Here is a 24,577-nt window from a genome sequence, read left to right as displayed (position 1 = left end):
ATTTCTTTTGTAATTAATCTTTGTTGAGAGATCTTCTTGTATTCTTAAATTCTACTCAAAATCAATAAAAAAATAACTTGTATTTTTAAGACCACTATAAATAAATCAATTGTAATTATAGTTTGGTTTGTAAAATGCAAAATTTGAAATACTCTATTGTTAAAAACGTACCTATACTGTTTGATAATAACATAATAGAATGGAATAACTACGAAAACACATATTAAAATATATTCAATATATTTTATAAGGCAAGAAAACTGTTTATAAGATCAAAAGGATGAAAATTTCAGACTACCGACGCCATACTATATTAAATTCCATGTACAAATACTTTATAAGAGAAACGGCTTCAAAAACTGTGTATTGGAAGATAAGTAAATACAACGTCTTTTGGGGCAAGCTTGTTTTTTTAAATAAAATGTCATAATTTTTATATAACAAGATTTATATTGTGAGTGAACAAATAAAAAAAATGATAAAGAAAGGTTGGATCGTTTTCTTTTTTTTTTGTCAATACATTATAAGCGTTGATTACAATTCTAAATCCCAAAAAATAAGATATTAAAATAAGCAATAATTTATAAATTAATTGATCGTTATAATATTATATGATAATTTTCGAAATCATTAATAAATCGTTATATCATAAAATCGAACGTCAGCCTCCGGTGTATCCAAAAGTTGTAAAACTGTTGTCAGGTCTAATACTTTCCAACACAACAATGCGTTTTAACATGTCTCTAAAAACAAATGTGAAATATGAAAAATAACCTTTTTAAAGAACAATCTACGTTCAATTTTCAACCAATTTAGACATAAAACATTTTATGCCATCGTTGCCATGTAACTGTTCCAAAATGTATTAGAACCTAGACATCTGTTAAACCAATATTTTCATCGTCCCATTTAAAATATAAAAGGAGAATAAGTATAGACAGGATTCAGTGACCGAATAATATAATTCAAGCGTGGCTACACGAAAATGGTCAAGATTTTGTTTAAATCAAATGTGTGGAAAATTTCACAATGTTTTTGAAGTCGACAAACAAATGCATGTCATATATGATTATTTTACAATACTGAATAACTAACATAACATTTTAAATATTAAAATAGTTAAATAACACTCTAAATTAGGTACAAACTGCATAGGTTTAATTTATAGGTAGGTATAGGTTCAGGATAACATCTAGTAAACACCATAATGATAATGAAATATTAAATAAAAAAATACATACACTATGTACGTCATCGTCATCGTGATATACATTATTTAAATAGATGCATACATTTGTACAATTATGGGTTATAAAATAAATACTGATTATGTCAAAATATTAAATACTGATAAAAGTATAGAGATGTAATTTTTTTGTTTTAATCAAATTAAAATGTGGAGATAAAAACATAAATGAAAAAGTCCTTGAGAAAAATACACGTCATTAAATAATCAAATGTATAAAATATTATATTATCGAATATTGTGTTCGAACGTAAAGTTAAAATAAATTTAAATTTGTTAAAATATTTTTTGTTTAAGTAAATATTACTGTTTTTTTTTTTAATTAATAATTTTGACCACTTATTTATACGCATACGAATAAAATATTGTATAATACGCCGTATGGTTGTACCTTTTTTTTATCACATTTCATAAAATCGCGTATGTAATTTCAGTCATTATTTTTTTATATTTTTACAAATCACTATAGGGCATTGAGGTTTTCAACAATTCATTAGTGCATTATTTGTTATTTTAATTAGTGCTTACCGAATTTATTGATGTGATTCGCTCTCAAAGTGTATAATGAACAGTGATTAAAACGGATGAGTGCTGATGGTAAAAAAGAAAATGAAAAATGAAAAAGTCATAGCATTAAATCATTTGCATTGAACATGTGTTTTTATTTACTTTTCATTAAAAATCTAATTAAAGGTCCACTTGATTATTGTTGAAAAAATAATTTCGTAATATCAACGAAATTAATTTTTAAAATCAATAACCGCACAGTGTGCTAAAACCCAGTACCAGAATCTCTTGATTTATTAGTCTAGGGTTCTGAAATTTCATGAAATTTATTTTTTTGAAATATTCCATGAATTTTTCATAAAATATTTCATATTCATGAAAGATAAAAAATTTAAAATTTAAATTTAAAACTATAGTATAACAAAGCACAGTATACACCTCTACTGATTTTAGTGTTATCGAAAAATATTATAGAAATATTTCTTACATAGTACATTATACAAATTACATAGTAATTATCTATCTATTATATATCATATTATATAATATCTTCTTCATGATCTGGAATTAAATGTTGATAATCACTAATCGGGTATGAAATCAATATGACCATTTAGTGATGATTTTATGAAATATACCAAGATACAGTTTAAAAAAAAATTTTAAATATATTTTCAAGAAGGGTGAATGTTTTAAGTTTGAAATATTTCAAATTGAAAATTTCAAATGAAGTATTTCATACTCTTAACCCTATTTTATTTTGACGTAAGTACTTACTACGAATTTCGACAAATTCTAACTTTTGTGATCATAACACATTTCGATGAGCTTATTGTAGCAATACAACCTGACACCAGAAAAAAAATATATATTTTTTTTTCATTTCAAATTTGAGGCCGATCAGTTTTGAATCTAGTTTTAAAAAAAACTCTCATGTAAGTAGGTAATTGATTTATATGTTGTATTAACTAAAAGTTTATTTTGCTAGGTCAGAGTGTTTTATTATTTTATTATGCTATATAAATATTATTATTTTGTTATCTGATTTTTATAATAACAATGACGTCTTTTATGGTAATAATTGGGCATTCGTATTTCGGAAAATTGGAACATTTACTGAAAAAAATGGTTTTTTGGAAAAACATTTTCTACATTTATCAACAAGTAATTATTTAAAGCATAAAAATAAAATATACGCACACAAGAAGATAATTATGGCTGAGTAAATGACTATTGATGTTTTGATTTTACAAATGTATAACTTTCACTTCTGCAGACGTCAATACATAACATTGTTAATAAAATATACTTATATCGATAGAAAGTCAATATAATGTAATACGTGCTAAATATTTTATTATATTTTAATGGTTTATTACCCATGTGTGAATTTTCAGTAAATTTGAATTTCCCTTTGAAAATGCATATGGAGTATGACGTGTAGTATGGAACAAAGTATAACAATGGTGATTTAATACCCTGAAGTATTTACCTGACAACTTCAGGGAAATCTCTCTTTTAAATTACCACACCATTATAGTTAAACCGATGTAGAGCTACTCAATGCCATTGAGCTCACTCTTATGATATTATACGGTATACAATATAATATAAGTATAACATTCAGGGTATTAAAATCCTCGTGACTTGTGACTCGAAGTTTCGCAAGTGACGCTCACCTAAATGTATACATGTTTTTTGTCACAATATTACCGTAGATCGAACAATGACTGCGTACGATAGCTGATATTATTATATTATTGTTATAATCAATAGTCAGCAACTGTGGACGGCGATCTTCGGATACACGTTATATTATTATAAGTATCATATTATTCGTAGAGTGAAATAACTGACTGAAATAGCTGAGGTCGAATTCCCAGATGGCGAAAAACCCATCACTAAACTGAGTCTTCGTCTAATGTTACACGGTTTTGACGTTTTCAAAATATGCGGACACCACCGCCGCCTTCACCGTCGCATAAGATATAATTTTGCGTGTCGGAAGGCGTATCGGGAATGTCGACTACGTTTAACTCGTGAGACAAATTATCGCGTTTGTAATACAATATTTTCATTGACGCGTATACCACGACCACGGTGCGCGACCATGCCCAACCTCCCCTGATCAGACTTGACGTGGTTTAGCTATGCGTCCGTGTCTGTCTGTGTGCGTCGTTTCATCTAATCCAACTACGGAATCGCATTAATATTATATAAATTTGCCTGTGGTTTCAGATATCATGGGTTCGCCGCAGGGACTGGCACATCTTGACTTCGGGAATGTTTACGTACACAAACGACGAAAGGTTCACCGTGTTGCACGCCGAGGGCTCGGATGATTGGACATTGAAAATAAAATACGTGCAGAAAAGAGACAACGGCACATACGAATGTCAGGTGAGTGAAAAACAACTTGTTGATATAATATTCCGCTCGGTCTTTGCTGTACCATTACGTTGTATATATCTACTATTATTTGTATTATTATTATAATAATATCGGAGGGTCGTCCACAGCCACCGAGAATGTGGTTTGTAACGATGGGGGGGGGGGGGGGGGGATAAATGTGACGTTTATACTAGTGCCTTATTTTTTTTAACGCTATCGAATAACGCATATATTGACGGAATACCTACACGAAAAGTGTATATATTATGTTATACTGCTCCGTGCAGAATATATTATAATTATTAATATATATATATATATATATATAGTACATATGAGTATAAACTATATATACATTTAGTAGAAATACAAGTATAAACACCACCGTCGTGAGGTATTTTTTTTTTGAAATTGTTATATAATATGTTCCTAGATAGTTGTGGAAACTTTATTTTTCTTTATATAAAAAACGACAACTTTCCATCATGTGATAAGTAAGCTAAACAAGTACAACATACTTTTCTAATTGTTGTTCTTTTTTTTAACAATTTCACGGAGTTATGTTCAGTGTTTTTTTATTCTTCTACTTTTACGTTTAATGTCTTCTTATAAAACTTTAAGACCAAAGTTATTTCTCAAAAAAAAAAAATTGTTCGTAAACAATTATAAGAAATATATTAAAAAGTAAAAACAATACTGAACAAAAGATACAAGGTTATTAGAATTTATCACATGCAATTTTTGAGATGTAGGTAATTGATTGACAATTCCATAAAATACAAAATTAAAAAACTAATTGATACTTGTAGTTGTTAACTCATTAGTCATTAGTGTCCCAGATTTGAGTACTTTTACCAAGTTAAATAGGTTAAGATACTATGATCGATTCCCAGATTGGTGGCTTAAAATTGTAAATTAATTTGTACAAATCCACGGGTAACTTTTGCATTTGTACACATAATAATATAAAATATTAAGTAGTGTAACGTTTCATAGATAACTAATTGCACTTATTGAGATATCTATGAGATATCTGTGATTGGCATTTTATATTCCAAAAATTCATTCCCTAACACTTAACATAGATATCACGTTATAGAAGTTATACATTGAGATGGTACTTCTATAGAATTGAATAGATATCACACAGATGAACTTCAAAAAACTGGGCGTTAAGCGTCTGTGCGTTGTCTCAGAGTGGTCACTGAGAAAATATGATAAATATCTCATTTCATAGTGTGACTGTTATGTGATAGATATGTAAGTAGATTTTACACATAAGGTAATAATTAATCACTTGGTAACTTGGTAACAAATTCAAATACATTTTCAAAATCATTCAATTATATTATAGGTATTTAGAAATGTAATTCAATAAAATTCTGTTTAACCTCTGTGTAAAAATATAAAAACAAATACAATATTATATTATTTTAATAAAACCGTGGGATTTCCTCCCTGCTTGCCAACCTGCACTTGACCAACAATCTTTGTAGATGAAACACGGTTACCCGAGTTTATACCAGTATTATGAGAATTAAAAAAAGCTAGTACAAACACATTATTTTAAACACTGATATGATTTTGTGTAAAATGTTTGTTAATTTCACCATCAATCCACCAATAGTCTTCAATTATTTATTGAAAACCTACCATCATCTGGATGTCTGGCAGGTCACAAGTCACATACAACAATACAATAAGTCTTTAAATTCTTATGGAAACTTATCATGTTTAGGAAGTTAAAATTTTCTGTGGTGACTACAAGTATTTGTATATCTCCTTTTTTTTAAAAAAAATTACGAAGTCGTCAAAATATTTAAATTTTTTTATCATATCACTAAATAAATATAGTGATATCTAAATATTTAGATATCAGGCTCGTCTATATGTTCTTCTCCTAACTTTTGTTTCTTTGATTTCTTTTCGTGATACTCATCACGTTTTTGTTTATTCTTTTTTTCTTAATGGGCGCTCTTCATTTGATATCTGAAACCTCTTTTTATTCATCTTACAATTATTTACAAAACAATTTTAATAGTAGTTGTCATGGTAATTATTTCATGAAACTTCAAAACTTTTTGTATATTAGAGAGATAATAAAATATTAAGTTAAACTAGTAAAAATAAAAATATTTAATATATTATAATACTATATTAATGTAAACTGAGATTTTAATACTACATAGAATATAATTTAAAATGGCAAACAATTAATCTTAACAAATTTAAGTTTATAATGGAAGGAAATTCAAATACCAGTTTTTATTACAAGAAGGGACAACTATTAATTGTCTTCATTAAAATAAAAGGTATGTTGTATAACATTGATAATGATTTTGAACATAATATTATCAAGACACAATAATAGCATGTAAATTATGAGTGTAATATTGATCTACAACGGTGGCTTAACATAAAATGTTTATGATTCTATCATTATCAACATGAGTACTTACTAATTATGATAATACAATTAAAATCATAATTATTTTTTTTCAATATAACTACTTCAAGATTTGAAAACATAATAATTAAATACAATCCAATATCCAATCTAAAAAGTTTGAATTATACTTTTGCGCCATTTTAACTGTCTCAAATACCGATTGTTTTTTTCAAATATTTGCGTGGCACCCAATGATATTTATGCTTGATATTAATGATCTTTATAAAGTATTTAATAGAGTCTAAATGAAAAGAAATGTATATTTTTAAATTAAATATCAAGTCATTTGGTTTTATATCAAAAATAATATTATGTTGTCTCACGAAAATGACATACTATATCAATGTCATTTCTGTTTATGGTTCAGGGCCAATGGCTATATTGATTTCCTTAGACGTTGTGAAAAATTGGAAATATATTTTCAACTAGAACGTGGAAAAGCAACTCAATGGTGTTGGACCTCATGTTTTGTCATATTCCTTTCATATAAATATTCTATATTATATGATTCTGTGCTTCGTTTATAATGTTAGATATCTAGATATCAATTGAATAACCGTCAAATAAATATATAATATGCTGTATACAGACTAAACCGATATCTGGTTAAAAATAAAATAAGTTAACTCACAGTTAGAGAAGAGAAAAAAAAATTAACTTCGTGTTTATTAAAACCCCATAGACACTTAAATTACATTAATATATATACAATATATATACAAAATATTTTATTTCATTATTCCTTGTTTAAATCAAATAGTTCAGCGCGTTTAGATTTGGCAGGTCTTGAAAGAAAATTAATTTATGCAGTCATTATTATAAGTCGTAACTTTTGAATATTCTTATCTTTCATCATCGATCTAAAAAACATTGTGAATATTTGTACATAAATAGGTACGTATACACCATAAATAATATATTTTATACTTTAAATCAAAGAGTGAGTACTATTTTTTATGAATTTTACTAAGTTGTGCAAAATTGAGATCACTTTACTATAAATCTTGGTACTATACCGTGTATTGACTTTACGATATTTATGGTATCTGATGTGAACTGACTTTATATTCTAACTTTTAGTTTTAACATCTTGAAAATATATTATCATTATTTGAAACAAATTTCACTTTTGTCATATTTCTAAAAAAATTGACGTTAAGTAAAAATCTATGGAAATATGGTAATTGATTGTGTATGAGTATTATACTACCTACTACCTAAATTAATGAAGACGAATATACCTTAATTTCATACTGTATCCTTCACATAATTGTATCAAATGTATTTCAGAACTATAGTATGTATATATTTCTGCATTTATAATCATACGTTAATTATAAATTAAATTATTTATGTAGGGGATAATATATCTAATGCCAATTGCATATTTAAAAAAACCCTTATGATCTCAATACAATTAATTTATAATCATAGCATAATATTTATAATAGAACTGGTATTATTCCAATATTCCAAGTATAAACTAAAAAATTAAACAAATAATTTAAGCAATTACTATTAACTCTTCAATAGGGTATAAAAATCTTATAACTTACAACCGTGTACCTACATTTCTTTGAAAACACCATTTTTTCACGAATATAAAAAACAAAACATATTTTTAAAATAGCCTTATTATAATATTTGTCATACCATGCGCAAGCACATTCAATACAATACAATACTTAGCCATTGGGTCCGGAAATAATGTACAATGGAATAATAAAATGAGTTCGTTCATAAACTAAATATTGTTTAGACCAAACAGATTTGTCAAGATATTCAATATAATATTAAGGTAACAGAATTATGCATTTAACATCTTGGGAAAAAAGCACTCGATATCACGTTCCTTCCCCTACACGGTTCAATAAATTAAGCGCCTAATATTATAGTTTCGTGTAAACTCGTAATATTATTATTATTATAATATGAATGAAACCTCTCCTCTGTGTATACATGCCTTTTAAAAAGGTGCATACATTTATGTGAATATTATAATGATTTTCTAAGTATACGGTCCGTGTTATACGTTCACATTTTTTTTTTTTACATACATAATACTATTATATAGGTACCTACCTATTTTTTACCTCTATTTTTATTTTTTCACGTTCACGCCAAAACTAGAACAAATCATGCGTGAAAAGTATCAAGCACATTTAAAAGTTTTTCGTAGTTTTGTGCACCAGTGTGAAAAGATATTGTACGACAGATAAAAATACGGCTGATTTGTCGGGCACGGCGGCGGCGTTGGACGAAAGTCGTCGGGAATGGAGTGTTTTTATTTTTTTTTTTTATCAGATTTACAGTGATAAAAAAAAAGTAACACACTGTACTACGACTGAGCGGGTGATTTAAACTTCTAACGCGACTGGCTTAATACGGTTAAAATTTATACGGAGTTCATAACTACTAAGTTGTTCTGAAAATCAATTTGCATGCAAGGGTGGACGAGTTAACGTACATTTGCTTAACTCGATATGTTAATACAGGTAAAAGTAGTTTAAAAGTTAACTGATATATTATTAATAACTTTGTTAATAGTTAAAAAAAATTAACAATTAACTAAGTTAAAATCGACTAAATTAAAATTATAATAACATTCTAATAACAATTATTGGTATAAATAAAGAAAACATAAAAAATAAAATAACAATCATAATATTATTAGGTATACTATCAGCATTTAAACTTACCGATCGTAAAATCATAACCACTGGTATTCTGGTACACTAAACAGTGGGTCATTTAAGTATTATTTAAATTAACTAATTTAGATCCATACAATTAATATACAAATTATTAACATAATTGCATAAAATATAACAGTTAATTGATTAAAAAAATAATAAATCATTAAATGTGTGAAACTAAATCGTTCAGTATATGGTAGAGAGTCTGAGAGGGATGTCAGAAATCGCAGTCTGGGAGGTCTACCATTTCCCATTTGTAAGAAACTCTTTACAGCTTCCGCGTCTAGTGAGGAGGCAGTTTAACACGACCCAATATTTCGTCGAGGTAGCTGATATCCCTGTATCGGATTACCTAGTGTTTGTATTATGTTGTGGTTGTCCGGAAGATTAGATATTTCACATTTTGATTTCCATTCAGCAATCCCGTTGTAGTGTTTCTCGATAAGTTATTTCATATTTATGTGAGCGGGTATTCTAGATTTCAGTCTGAAGATTCAATTGCGAGTGATATCCTGGTGAATTGAAACAGATTTATTTTCAGCATATTTTATCCGTTCTCTATGACTAACTGACTTATGGCGTATATGAGGTAGAATAATATTGCACAATACAAGAACCCACTGTTTCGGTGTTGATTTTACAATTCCCAGAGATGGTTCTCATACAACTCGTTGAGTTGGACATCAATTTTATTGCAGTCAGAACTGTTTAGCCACACTGCAGGCAGGCGTACTCTGCGGCTGAGTAAACTAAGGCCAGAGCAGACGTTCATATAGTGTGGAATTAGATGATCTACATGACGAGCCTGCTAGTTTTTCCCATTATGTTATTTCTAGTTTCAATCTATTAGCTGCAGTATTTGTATCTTTTGTAATATAGAATTAGAGCATTATCATTTACCAACTATCAAGTACATTTACTGCATGATAAATGAATGATAATACATTACATTAATTGGTTTCAAATATTTAATAGAACAACAAAATAACTTAGTGATAAAAAGTAATGGTAAAAACGTATTGTTTTTAAATTTACAATCGTACAAAAATGTTACTCGTTAATTCCACATCTGTTTATGCAAAACAATTATGGAACTCGGTGTTGCAAAATATCAGTTAAGTTGAAGTACAATGTGATCAACTTAAAATTAAACAACATAATATTAAAAACATTTGCATGAAGAATATAAAAATTCAAGTAGTGTCGATATTGTTAATTAATAACGGGATGCCGATAGAGACTCAACTCGCATATTTTTATAATGTATTTAATTATTCCGTGAAAACAGGAAGAGAAATATGTAAAGGGAAAATTCACAGATTTTGTATAGGCCATATTTTTTATTTATCATCGATACGTGGTTAATATTTAAATCAGTTAATTTATAAAATAATTCTTTGCAGGGAATTAATATGGATTATGTACTTTCTCGCTGTACCTACATAACATATTATATTATAATAGTCATGAGAAATTATATCACTTTTCCACTGACATTTGTATTTAATTAACAGCTGCTGACCAGCTGTTGACGCAGTTCTTATGATACATTAAGCGTTGTCGTTACCAAACTGGCAAACTATACCAAACTATACCAGCATGTTATATTATGAATCACTCGATCATGTCTCGCAACTCGTTTATTTATTTATTTATTTATTGCGTATAACTCACTAAAAGTTCTTGAAATCGATTTTGTAATGGATTCCGTTCAGACAAATCGCACCTAAATTTCCCGGTATTAATTATTAATAAATAAATAAATAAATAAAAAACTATTCGTAATTGCTTTCGATATCCTTAACAAATCTATGATCGATATCACGTCAGTATAATATTATTTCCTGGTTTAAAAAAAATTACAAATAAATCTTGTTTTTAATTTTAGGAATATTATTCAGTTTAAATTATTACTAGTATAATAGCCTGCAATAAAAATTAGAATTTAAATCGTATGCAAGCAAACGCACAATGTATACACATATTTTTTAGTTTAATGTATTATACATTATGTAGTAATAATAAATTAAGTAATAATAATAATAAATTATAACATCGATCATTATTAATTCAATGTATAGAATATTTAAATTCTATGGTTTTAATACTGTGATATGACTTCTAGGATAACTTCAAAAACGTAACCTTTTCAAGTCAATTACAAATTTTAAGTATCTTCACCGACCGCGTTTGAAAAATCTAATCATGTTGTCTGGAAGTATTTTGGAAACTAGCTGCTGAGAGACGAGGAAAATTGTATTTTATTGGAGTAAGCTTTGAATCTTTTGAAAAAGGTGATAGCCATTTCAGTGATATTTTCAATTTGGAGATCATCGTTTAGCACTTTTGTGTTACATATTAATGCACTTTGGCGACGAACAAAGACAAATTTATTGAAAAACTTGAATCGTTTGAATGTTAACTTTTTTGACTGGGCCCCATAATATAACGTTTATTTTCATATAGGATGAAAGAGACTTTTGGGTATGATAATAATATGTTGATATTATACTTATTATGGTATCAGCAGATGAAGTATACTATTCTTTGCGTTTTTACGAGGGCCCCAGGTTATTCTTCATTAATTATAATTCCAAATTTTTAACCTTAAGTTCTCAATTGATAATAACGCATAGTCATGAAATTGTTAATGTTATCAGGGGTTAGACATTTGTAAATAAGTGAATTTTTTTTATAAACTTAAATTTTTCACTTTTGATTGTAAATATTTGAAGTATGTAAGTAATCAATAATCAGTAGTTACAATTTTGTAAAGTAACAAAATGATTATATTAGGTAATTAAAAATTATAATATCAGCTATAGTTTATAATGTAAAACATAATTTAAAATATGCTTATTCATTATATGTATATAGATACTATATATAAATATTTAATTGCATTAAAAAAGTAATAAAAAACTTTAAATAGGTATAAGGCTATTAATTGTAGTTCGTTTTAAAATAAGAGTTAAACGATGTTTATCAAATATTGAAGCCACATACATTTATTTTTATATTGCTATTTTTTGCATAATTTTTTACCATATTTTTCTAAAACTTTTGTACTCATTACACTACGTATACATTTTTTGTTACCTTAAGATTAAATTTTTTTGTGTTCAATATTGATTATCACCTATATCTGAGAATAAAAAATCCCTACAAAATGTACAATCTATCTTTTATATTACGTCATATTACCAGGTCGACATTACAACCAACCTAGAATATCAAAATTAAACACAATTTTGAAACAATTTGAGAAATTCACACTCTTTAAATTTAGTTCAGGAGCTACTGACGGTTTGACCTTACCCATTTAAGGTCATTTGATTGTTGAATCGGGCATCCTGAATACCATGAAGAAATCGGTAGAAGTGTAAACCTTTTTTTTTTTTGGTTGATGAGGAGAGGGTTAGGGGGTGAATTAAAAATGTTCTTCTATGTTTAAGTGATTGAGGCTGGAGTGGCGCAGTTGACTACGACTAACACAGTCATCGGTTCGATTCATAGCAAAGTACAAACAATTTGTATGGTTCTACGCAATCACCATTTTCCGTGCTGTCGTCCGATTGCGTCATCCGGTTTCCAACTAGGTCCCACTCCATCCCACATGTCTCCTCTTGGAGAAGGGGGGTACTAATGCACTATCATGCATTTAGTAATATATACATAGATAAATATATCAAATGATCTCTCTACTATCCATACTAGCATTGACCAAGACCTTGAAGTCGTTTAAAGAACAAATACAGAAAAAAATATATATAATATTATGTTTGAGTACTAATTTTTGTCTGCCGAATTTTAATAACATCTTTAAATAATCTAGAATCATTTGATTTTTTTTTATTCCCCCCTCCCTCTAGCCAATCGACACTTCTTCCAATTCTTTTATTGTATTCAAGAGGCCAAATTGTATATACTATAAAAAAACCAAGTGAGCTAAAATGGGTAAGGTCAGTAACTCCAGTAGCTCCTGGACTAATTGTTTCAATAAGATTTGAACACTACAGTTTAATGTTATATACTTCAGTTAAATTGTCACTATGTTGGGAGCGGTTAATGTTGTTGCTGTGGCAGGCGACAGTATGTGTAGTTTTAAGGTGAAAGTTTAAACAGATATTCGTAAGCAATTTTAGATGGAAATAATTTGAATACTAAAATAATATTAATATTCCATGTATCAAACGAGATTACACAGTGAGACAAGTGGGTAGTGCTCTACCCAGGAGAGTCTGCTGTACCTATAGAAGCTGTCGAGTATGCCATTGTTATGTGTTATATTTGAATTTAAAAATAAACCATTGCATACGAGAAGCGATTTTGAGTGTAAACGTTGTCATCCTAGCATAATTGTATAAATATTAAAAATTAATAATTAAAAAAAATTTAGAAAAATTATAAAAATTGAAAATATCATATGGTTCATATTATAAATAGCATAACATTCCGGTGAACTTTTTTTTTGGTTTATGGAAGAAAAATGTATGGGAAATCTTCTATTGAAATGTCTTATGTTAGCTATGAAAAGAAAAACATTTATGAATTTCTAACTAAAAAAAAAATTGAGATTTTGATAAATTTTGTTAATATTTGAACTTTAAATGCATATAAAATATAATTGTGCATTTCTATCTTTAATATTTTCGAACTTCCATTAAAGAATATTACGAGGAACTTTGCATTACATTTTTAATCTTTTTTACCAAGTGAAGTATTTTAATCAAGAAAAATAATTTTTGAAAAATTCTCAAGGATATAAAAATAGTTCAAAAAGAGCAAAAATATATTGTTAGTATAAATATTTGGTAACAGTCTTTTAAATGTACGGTTATTAGATTTTACGTTATTAAATTATTTTAATTAAAACAAATTGGTTTTGCGTACAATTAAAAGCCGTGTTTTTCACTATTTTATTATTTTTGCGTCTGTCGCAAATTTATTTTGTCACCATCTTTTAGGACAGTAAAAGTGCTTTAATTTTCTTCAACAGTATCTTTTCTGAAAGTGAATCTAGGTGGTACTTTGGGGGTTAAAAGTAAACATTGTCCAGTACTTTCCAAAAGCGCAGTGAAAAACAAAAGAAAAATTAAGGAAAAATGGGAATTTTTACGCAAAATCGACTTTTGACTAATCGATTTTTATTGTTAGTGTAACTCTATAACAAACACATATATATTATATAATAGATATATAGATATCTGTGATAACAAATGACCATCAATACATGAAAATTTTACTGAACGTTGATATTTATTTTTCGCTCAGAATCGTTTTTATTATACAATGATATTATTTCATTGAATTCAAATTTAACACTATCCATTACAGTTACCCACTTGTAACCTACTGTACAGAAAAACGACACCCACTTGCCCATCTTTTTTTTAAGAAATTAAAAAACTTGTTTGTGAATCTGCTATTAAAATTTCTAATGTTAGATATAAAAATAAATTTTTATGAATTTCTAACTGACAAATAATTTGCAAAATTCCGGGATTTTGATGAATGTTGTCAATATTTTTACTTTAAATGGATATAAAGAGAATTGTGAATGAATATCTTTAATATTTTTGAACGGCTATGTAAACAACTTTTGAGGAATGATGCATTACATTTTTAAGCTTTTTACCTAGGTAGTGAAAAAGTTTTTATCGTCAGTATTTTTTTAAAAAAACTATTAACTATGACAAATTAATTAACTAATAATATAATGATATTGGCTCATACTACATTTCCCAAAAATCCATTTTAAATTAATTTATAACAATAATTATTTTATTTGTGTACATCTATATTTTTAACAAGAAATTCGATTTTTTTAATTACATTACATGACTAATAGTGTACATTAGTATACAATAAGTGACACCAACTTGCCCACCTTTTTAACTATCAAAAATCTCAACTAAATTCACTTTTGAATCAGAAAAGATGCTGATGTAGAAAATTGGAGCATTTTTTCTACCCCAAATTTTTATGACAGACAGAAAAAAAACCACACACATATCATTGTAAATTCAATACATTCATGCTGCATTCAGAATCTAAAAAACAATTATTTAGTAAATTCATAAAAAAAAATGTTTGTTACGGTTTTGGTAAAATTGTTTTGTTTCGGGAGTTTTTATAACATAAAATATTATGTTAGTTTTTGCTGATTGTATACTTGATTGAACAAATAACATAAGAATCAAATAAAATGGAAAATCTAGGAATAATTTTTTTTCTTCTAGTTGAAAGTCTTATAATATGAATGTGAAAAACAATAGGTTATTGTTTATCGGTTGAAAATTAAATAATAAATGTTTCGACGTTATTATTTTAACGTTGAGTTATTTGTTTGAAAATTGTTCAATTGTAAATATAGTCAATGAACACTTATTGAAGTCTAAAATGTGGAAATTGTTTACCAATTTCCTATAAGTCCTGTCATTTGTGTCAATATTGTTAGAGCCAAGAAAATAGTTCGTGAAATGAAAAATAAAACCTAAAACCAAGAATATAGACGAATTTGGCTCAACTTCTGTAATCCCAAAGGGGTATATTAGCTACTGTTGTCCATCAATCACTATACATACTAGTTCAAGTTCTACCTGTCGGATATAAACCGATGACAATTCCGGTTAAAGTCTAACATTCCGTTATCCATTTCTTTAAAGAAATTTCCATCAATAATACCAACTTTGCGGAATAATTTGTTATGTGTTTTCATGTTAAATTATATAAATATATCAATGTCACAATGAAAATATTATATTACTAATACGACAGTTGTGGTCATTTTAACATGTTTTTAATTACTTTGGTCTGAGGTTTCTATGTAGGCATTTTTTTTCATTATATGTATTATATTTTTGTATAAAATAAACATTATAATATATATATCTGTCTATTACAACTATAAATTTATGACCCGATTAACTCAAATCGATAACAAAAAAAGAAAAAATAATTGTCTGTGATATTATTTTGACATATGAGAGAACATGGAAAAACTATTATTGACTTATTGGTAGTATTGATAGTATTTATAGTATTCATAGTCGATGATTAGGAATAAGTATTATTAAAACTTATTAAAGCTACGGCGTAATATTACTCGTGCCTTTACGAAATTAATTTTATATTTATTTACAAAGCTAAAAGTCATTATTTATATGTATAATAAATCGCTGCTAATTGGCCTACGTCATACGATTTTATGACGTATCTTAATTTTTGATAAATACCTAAAGTGACTTTGATTATTTCCAGATCCACCGCCTCAATCATATATTGTTGTATATTCCTTTGCTTATTGAGTATTCGGATGACTTGTAAGCCTACTTCGTAGAGTATATAATATTATATTGTATATAGAACATCTAAGTTTTCAATCTTGAACCTATAAATTATAATATGTCTGATCGCTGACTGTTTGTGAGACTCGTAAAATTATAATATGATGGAGGTACATTATTCTACCTCCACCGTCATCACGATAACATCGTGTATTAGAGTACGGCTGTCATAGTCGATGCTTAAGAATAAGTATTGCTTTAAGCTATACTTATGACTTAAATGAGATTCATAAACGAGAATTCGGCTTAGGAAAAGAAACAATATTACTTAAATTAAGGTTGGTCATGAGTCATGACCTACCTTAAGCATTGCTTTTAGTTATTATCACAATATTATTAGCTTAAGCAATAATTAATCTTAATCATCGACTATGACTACGGCCCTTAGTTTATGTGGTATTGTCTTATCTATTTAGTGTAGGTAGACCTAACCTACATTAATATTATTGCATATTCTATTATATTATTATTATTATTATTTTTTGTTTTTATCCGTAAAGGAACTCATAACAATAAGTGTTTATGGCCAAAAATTAAAGACGACGTATGCATATGAATCACATAATATTTTACAATACAAGAAGTTATTGATACGCTTGCAAAATGTTTTGTTTCTTTTTTTATAATAATATTATGTAATTAATAAGTTTAAAGTACATACAAAATACTTAATGCAATATTATTCTATCATCTTAAAACCGACAAGCTTAAGAAAATTGATGACAAAATATTTTTGAATCAAATTCATTTATGAGACGACATTGAAAATTCAAATTTACCTGAAATAAATATCAGTAGCAAGGTGATCAAATATACACCATTAACTCAAATCGTATAAGTCATATTTTTCTGCAATTATTGATTTTATATGTTCACTAATTAGTTAGGTAACTTTTTTTAAGCATTCTTTTTTAATATTTTAATTTAGGTTATAAACAGTGTATCTCCCTTACATACCAATATTATTGACAACTTTGTACTAACATTTTGAACATTTTACGAATATGCGCAAACTTGTTCATTTATAGACGTGATTCACGGACTTGCGGTTATTATTACGTTGTGTGACGTTTATTATTAAGTAAGCAACGTGGTAAAAATACAGATCGCTGAATTTACATTGTGGCGTAAAAACATTTTATGCAAAATGATTTCGTATCCCAAAAATCAAATATATTTTATTTTTCTGATTTATTTACCCCGACTAAAATAAGAAAACCAATCAATGTTGATTTTTCCAGGAAATTAATTTGCTGAAAGTCTTTTAGGCTTTTATTTTTAAAAGTGTTGATACTTTTTCAATATAAATATTAATTATTGTACAGCAGGTAACAATCATTATTGTCCTTATTTTAATATCGTCACAAAAATATTAAAAACAATCAACAATACAGTATTCCATACATGCTTACTGATTTTGGACCCGCAGTTGTGTAATGATATCATGAGGTATCATACCAATTGTTTGACCAAATGTAAATGAAATTTTTTTTTTACATTACCTTTTCCACATATTATAAAATATTTTTTAGATTTACCACTTCCATTGTCAGATTTTTACAGTTTTCGTTCTTTTTCTTTTTCGTTATTTTCTAATAAATGGTCTTCAGATTCTATTTCCATCGTCTATTCCTGATTCATCTGATCAATTACTGTCAATACCGTTCAGCATGCCAAAAAAACAATTTTGTTCAAATTCATACATTGTTCTGTAAAAATAGAGATTGGTAATAAATTGGATTTTCATAAGATCCAGAAGAAAAATTGTCACCTAAAGGTAAAATATTACTAGACTTGACTTTGGACGTCTGTAATTTTATGATTTGGCCCTTCTGATATCAAATATCATACTATCATGTATCAATACTAATATATCTTTTGATAACACGAACATAGAGGTAAATGTGATTTAACTTCCCAAATAAAAATCTTATTCGCTACCGATGTATGGAGTATTAAAAAATTACCCATGATTAAAGTCATCTAAGTTTAAAGTAGTGATTACAGACGTATTAATTAGACTTCCCAAAAATATTATTATAATCGTGACAGGTTTTGTAGAGTTGTGTACCTATACAACTTTCCAAATAGTAAACAAATAATATTGTAAGAAAAAAAATTCTAAATATGTTCGTACGATTATTATTCTTTTATAGATATTTAAAAATGTTGAGATACTTCGTACATTTATTTTTTACTGTAATCTCCTTGACTTAGAATTTTCGTTATGTCTATATACAACGTAAAACATCTATTCCAAACGCACATTATCATGAATTTTGCTCATAATTTGCTTTTTTAGTAGATAAGGGACAGGGACTAATGGGTGGGGTTTTAGCCGAAATAGGGTATGCTGAACACTATCAAGCACCTAAGACGTTACTTGTTAGTAATTTATAAAGTAATCTGTAGACTTTCGCTTTTGGCCATATGCTCGATGCATTAAGTAAACATTTTAAATTTTATTTTATAATTAACTTTAATTACGATTGCAATTCTTTTTGCTCGTATTGGTTAAAAAAAATAACCTACTTTTTAAATGTTTAATACGCTGTTAAGTATTAAACCATCCAATTATACTATATTTGAAACGCAATTATAATTGTTATCTTTCTTTACACGCACATATTGTTTATAATTTCCTTCATACTATTTCACTCAAATAATTTTGATCAAATAGATGAACGATATTAATAATACATTTAATTAACATTCAAGTAAAACTGAGTGTGTAAGATCGTTTAGCTATTATACGTGTTTGTGAATATTCTCTATAAAAAAAAGCCGTAAATTTGTTTTTTTTATTTCTAATTTTCTAGTGAATGGTAGATTTTGATACATAACCCTATTAATTTTTGTTACAAATTATCGCGTGCAGCAGAATTAAATATCCAGCAGTATATTGTACTATAAATCATATTTACTTGTTCCAAACAAAAACTATATACGCGATATACACGTCATATTTTGGGTAAAAAATAAAAATGTTCATAGTAGTTGTACAATTAATGTATGTAATATTTTAAACGAAATAATATAATATTTTATAGGTAACATTATCCAAACTATCCATTTACATTATTCATATCATTGAATAACGATATAACAATTATTAATATTAAAAATAAAAACAAATATACGATTTTATTTAAAAATAAATAATATCGGTTAGCAGTACTATAATATTATAATTTTATTATTATTTGCAAGTTATAATAAACATTTTAACTAAACAACATAAGATAAACAATATTTATTTTGTAATCATAATATTATTAGGTATATAATACAGAACCAAAATACAATATAAATTAAATTACAGTTAATATTAAAAATATCAATACTTATCAGTTATCATAATATAGTGAAACAAAAATGACTCAGAATTCTTAGAGCTTACAATGAATTATAACAATAAATGTAGTTTTCGTTGAATAATCGTTAATTATTTTTTTTACAAAATCCAGACCATTTCTAAAATCTGAACGATAAATTGTTATCTTAAGAAAATGCCAATTTAAAATATATTTTTTGTATTAACAATGTCATTGCTGTCATAAAAAAAAATCATTATTAAGAACTAAAACTAATATTTCTTCACTGTTACTAAATTTAAGTTATCGTTTTATTACATTTCTGAATTAATTTTACAAAAAAATAACGACTTGTATTAATTAAAAAAAAAGAAAAAGTATCAAATGATTATAAAACTAATGCTGTTAAGTGCATTTTTTAATTACTTCATTTTTTTATAAAGTATTTTGATGCATTTATAGTGATCATGTTTTGTACTGAATAATATTGAGTGTATTCTAAGCAAACAAAAAATGCATGTATTATATCCAAGAATACTTGAATTTAGTTATATTTTTAATGATACGTTTCTGTAACTCAGCTAAGAAATATATTTTTATAGTAATACTGTTTTATAAGATTTAATATTGCATCACAATAATTATGATAATATTTTATTCTTAAATGGTCCAAGAGCTAAATTATTTTCTAATTGTAGATTATTTTTATATAAAAACTTAGATAGCAATATTATCGTTAAGAGCGTTTGAAAATGAGACAAAAATGACTAGATACGAGATGTATAATATAATATGTTACTTTTTTTTTATATATATTGTTTCACTAATCCAACATGTATAATAACTAGTGTGTATACGTCTGTACTATTATAAACATTTAAGGTCGAGTAAAAATTCCATAAAATCAACAGCAATGTTTATATTAAATTAATTAATTTCATTCAAATTTATCATTTCACATTTGTATCTAATTAAAATTATTTATTCAATGTTGACAATGGATTATAATGTTTATGTTTTTGATTCTGTTTAACAGATATCCACTGGAACAGGCATAATGTCCTCGTTCATCAACGTTCACATCGTCGTTCCTGAGGTCCACATTGATGGACCAAGTGAACTCCACGTAGACATGGGCAGCATAATAAATCTTCTCTGTATCATTGAAAAAGTAAGTGCTCATTATTTTTAACACAATATATCAGCAATAATTTCTGATAATAATAATGAACTAAATATCAAATTTAGTAACACTTTATAGTTAATTTACATTTAAAATTTAAATACAAATCAATAATATTGATATTTTATATAAACGGCATTTATAACAGTTGATTAATATTTAAGTACAACAAATAAAAGTACAATTCTTTGCGAAACAGAGTTCATAGTATTAAATCGTTGTAATGTTTTCAAAGGTATTCTAGTATTTAAATGAAGTATAAAATATAAATTATGTATATTTTTTTTTATTTTTAGCTTTAACCACAGAGATTAATATAATTATTATACATAAATATTTACATTTTGTTTCTAAATTGTACTTTATATTCAAAATAATTTATACAAATCAGCTTTCTTTTTAAGAATTTAAAACTTTGATTTCTGCGTCCTATTGTGATCCATTATCTCGTGCAGTTGGTTAAGTATCATCATATTGACGAATGTCTATTTAACTGTTTAGATACTGTTTAGCTGTTTTCTACAGTTAGGCGTTTAGTGGGTTCTGGAGTTGTATTATTTTAGTTATATTTAAGAAAAAGAAGAGTAACACAATATTTTACAACGTCATTATAGTCAGTTCAAATGTGTGTAATTATATTGCATACCCATTACGCCGTGAAACATAAGCTTCCAAAATATTATTACAAAACTCAATAATCATAATATTATTATTGATAATAATAATAATTTATTTTTCATTATTACAAACATATTTTTATTCTTTAAAATGTTGATAAAGTGTACTTTTGAGAATTTAAATATTAAGATGAATTTCAAAATAAAATTTTTGGATTTCTTTTTTTGTTTCTTATACATAATAATCATTCCAATAATAAATTGTCACTTTGATTAATTTATCTTTAATCATCTTTTTGTTTTTAAAAAAAAACTATATTGTATGAATCGGTTTTTAGAGTCCGCAACCTCCACAGTACGTGTTTTGGTATCATAATGAAAAAATGATCAATTATGACAATATCAGAGGTGGTATTGTAGTCAATACAGAAAATGGAGGCCGTAGTACCAGCAGGTTGACCATCCACGACGTTATTGACACTGACAGTGGAAATTACACATGTGAAACTGCAAATGCCGAACAAGCTTATGTTTACGTTTTTGTATCTGAAGGTAAGTTAAAATGACATATCAACATTTAATATAAAGTATCTACCTCAAGTAAAAAAGCAGTACTTATAGTATTATATTATAACTTTGTCATGCAATGTCTAACTCCAAATCCCTTCTAATATCATGGAAATATTTGTTATAATATTATACTCCCTGGATTTTTAGACCTACAAAAAAAAAAATGAATTTATCCTCCAATTAAAATTATTGAAACTATATTTATTTATTTCGTTTTTGATAGAATTAATAAACTAAAAAATAGTGTTATATTAATAATTGTCAAATCATAATAAAATGTACTAAATTAAAAACAATGTACGTCTATTGTTGTGCCTGTTGTGCGCGTGTGAGACTGTCGTTGGCGTAACGATGATAGCTCGCGAGTTTCTCATGAAATAATCGATACAACATTTTTTTAGCAGTAAATCGTGTTTGACGAACTATAACTATAGTTAATACAGTAATACGGTACAATTTTCTGTACTAGAATGTTTATGATCGGGTTGAACGGTTGCGCCCCGCAATAACACCACTCGCGGTGGGTGCGGTGGAAAGTGGGCGAAATAATATTATTATCATTGTCACGTGACAACAGTAAGTTGTTGCGGTTTGGAGTATAGCACACAGATCGAAGGTCAGGTTGACCCCGGGACCAGGTCAGCACGTCGTCGCGTGGCTTATAATCGTACGTTTGTCTTGGAGGTAGATACGATATTATTATATTAGGCGTGCCCAGAATATCCGGCCGGACTCTGGAGCAGATGAACGGACACAATATTGGTCCGGACACGTCGTGGAAACCGTCGTCGTCCGTGTACAAACAGTGGTCGTCGTAGTGCTGCAGTGTTCCTATTACGTTAGGTATATTATTATAGCAATGTGATCCGTGGAAACCCTTTTTCCAGCGATGCGTACACGAAACGTCAGCCGTACGTTCTGAATTCGTAGAACGATCGTGCCTTATATACAAACAGTGATATATTATTACCGATGACGGATGGTCCGGTCGGAATTTTCCCCGTCGTATTTCCGCATTGGACGACCGCGACAAACGAAACGCCACGAAAAATGTTTTTTTGACCTGAAGTGCATTCGCGACAGCAGATAATAATGAATCAACCGAACGCGCGTAAAACAAACTGATTATAATATTACACTCTAATAGTACCTATACACAAATTTACATTCCAAATTCGTCGAACACGTCGCATACGAATACGCAACGAAACCTATTCAACGTTAATCGAAATAAATTAAGTATAGTAGCAAATCCATATGAAAACCCGCTCAAAATATGTACTGCTCCCAAAAAGTACTAGTGTCCCCGAGGAAAAATGGCTACTACAACGAATTGATTAGTTACTTATAACAAATATTTCAAAGATAACTGAAATAATATTATTATAATCATTATTACCCTTGTGTTAGACGTATCTACGACAGCTTTATACGTATTAATTTTAAACCATACTACAACATAATATAATTCTGTAGAAAAAATCAAAACATTTGGGTATAGGCAAAAGGTAAAGTGCAGGTGAGTGTAATACTATGTCAATTGGATAATGATATTAAAACTCTATGAGTATAATTGAGACAATGGTACGACCTCGATATAGTTGTAGTTGTTCGTTTTTTTACGCAATGACAACAAACATCTGATGTTGTAAGGAGATAGTCAGTCGAAGAGGTGTTTTTCATACAATTCGAAGATATTTTTATGAATTGTCTTACTTATTGTTATCATTGTTATAACACAAGAGTATTTTACTATAATATTTACTGTGTAATCGTAGGTATATTAATAATATAAATTATCGAGTGGTCCATTAATTAACATAAAACACTCATTATTTCAGAAACCATTAACGTTTTGAAAATATTTGATTTGTACATTTTAAATTGTTAATAAACAACATTTTCAGAATAAAGTAATATTTTTCCAATTTTTTATCGTTATGTTTTATTTATTTTATTTTGATATATATTTTATGATATTATTTTTATTTTAAGCATGAATTTGAAACATATTATTATAAGCAAGAGAGCAGAGCAAAACAAAATATTCAGAGTATCGTTATGAATTTCGTTTTTGATTCTAAGAAATAAAAATGTTAATAATATAAATATAAAATGAATTCCATTTGAGTAAGTCTTATCATATTGGGAATTTTAGTGTTGAACTACATGATTGTTCTTGTGTTAAAGCAATTATCAATATTGAAAAATATTTAAGCATTGAAACTGTTCATGAATTTATTATTAGCTTTTAT

General features: G+C 27.4%; 2 protein-coding genes across 4 annotated transcripts in view; both read left to right on the top strand.

Moving 5' to 3' along the window:
• The window catches only part of LOC132949764 (glutathione S-transferase-like), a 261,004-nt gene that overhangs the window by 139,680 nt on the left and 96,747 nt on the right, over positions 1-24,577 (top strand). The gene's annotated exons all lie outside the window — the stretch shown is intronic.
• Positions 1-24,577, top strand: part of LOC132949763 (junctional adhesion molecule A-like) — a 349,991-nt gene that overhangs the window by 323,332 nt on the left and 2,082 nt on the right. For all 3 annotated transcript variants that reach the window (XM_061020827.1, XM_061020828.1, XM_061020829.1), the window contains 3 exons: positions 3,992-4,153; positions 20,989-21,123; positions 22,091-22,304. In XM_061020827.1, coding sequence (XP_060876810.1) covers positions 3,992-4,153; positions 20,989-21,123; positions 22,091-22,304 — 511 coding nt within the window. The remainder of the gene's footprint in view (positions 1-3,991; positions 4,154-20,988; positions 21,124-22,090; positions 22,305-24,577) is intronic.

This window comes from Metopolophium dirhodum, chromosome 7 (assembly GCF_019925205.1).
Source record: "Metopolophium dirhodum isolate CAU chromosome 7, ASM1992520v1, whole genome shotgun sequence".
NCBI classification, from domain to species: domain Eukaryota; kingdom Metazoa; phylum Arthropoda; class Insecta; order Hemiptera; family Aphididae; genus Metopolophium; species Metopolophium dirhodum.
This window is presented reverse-complemented; position numbering and strand designations above follow the sequence as displayed.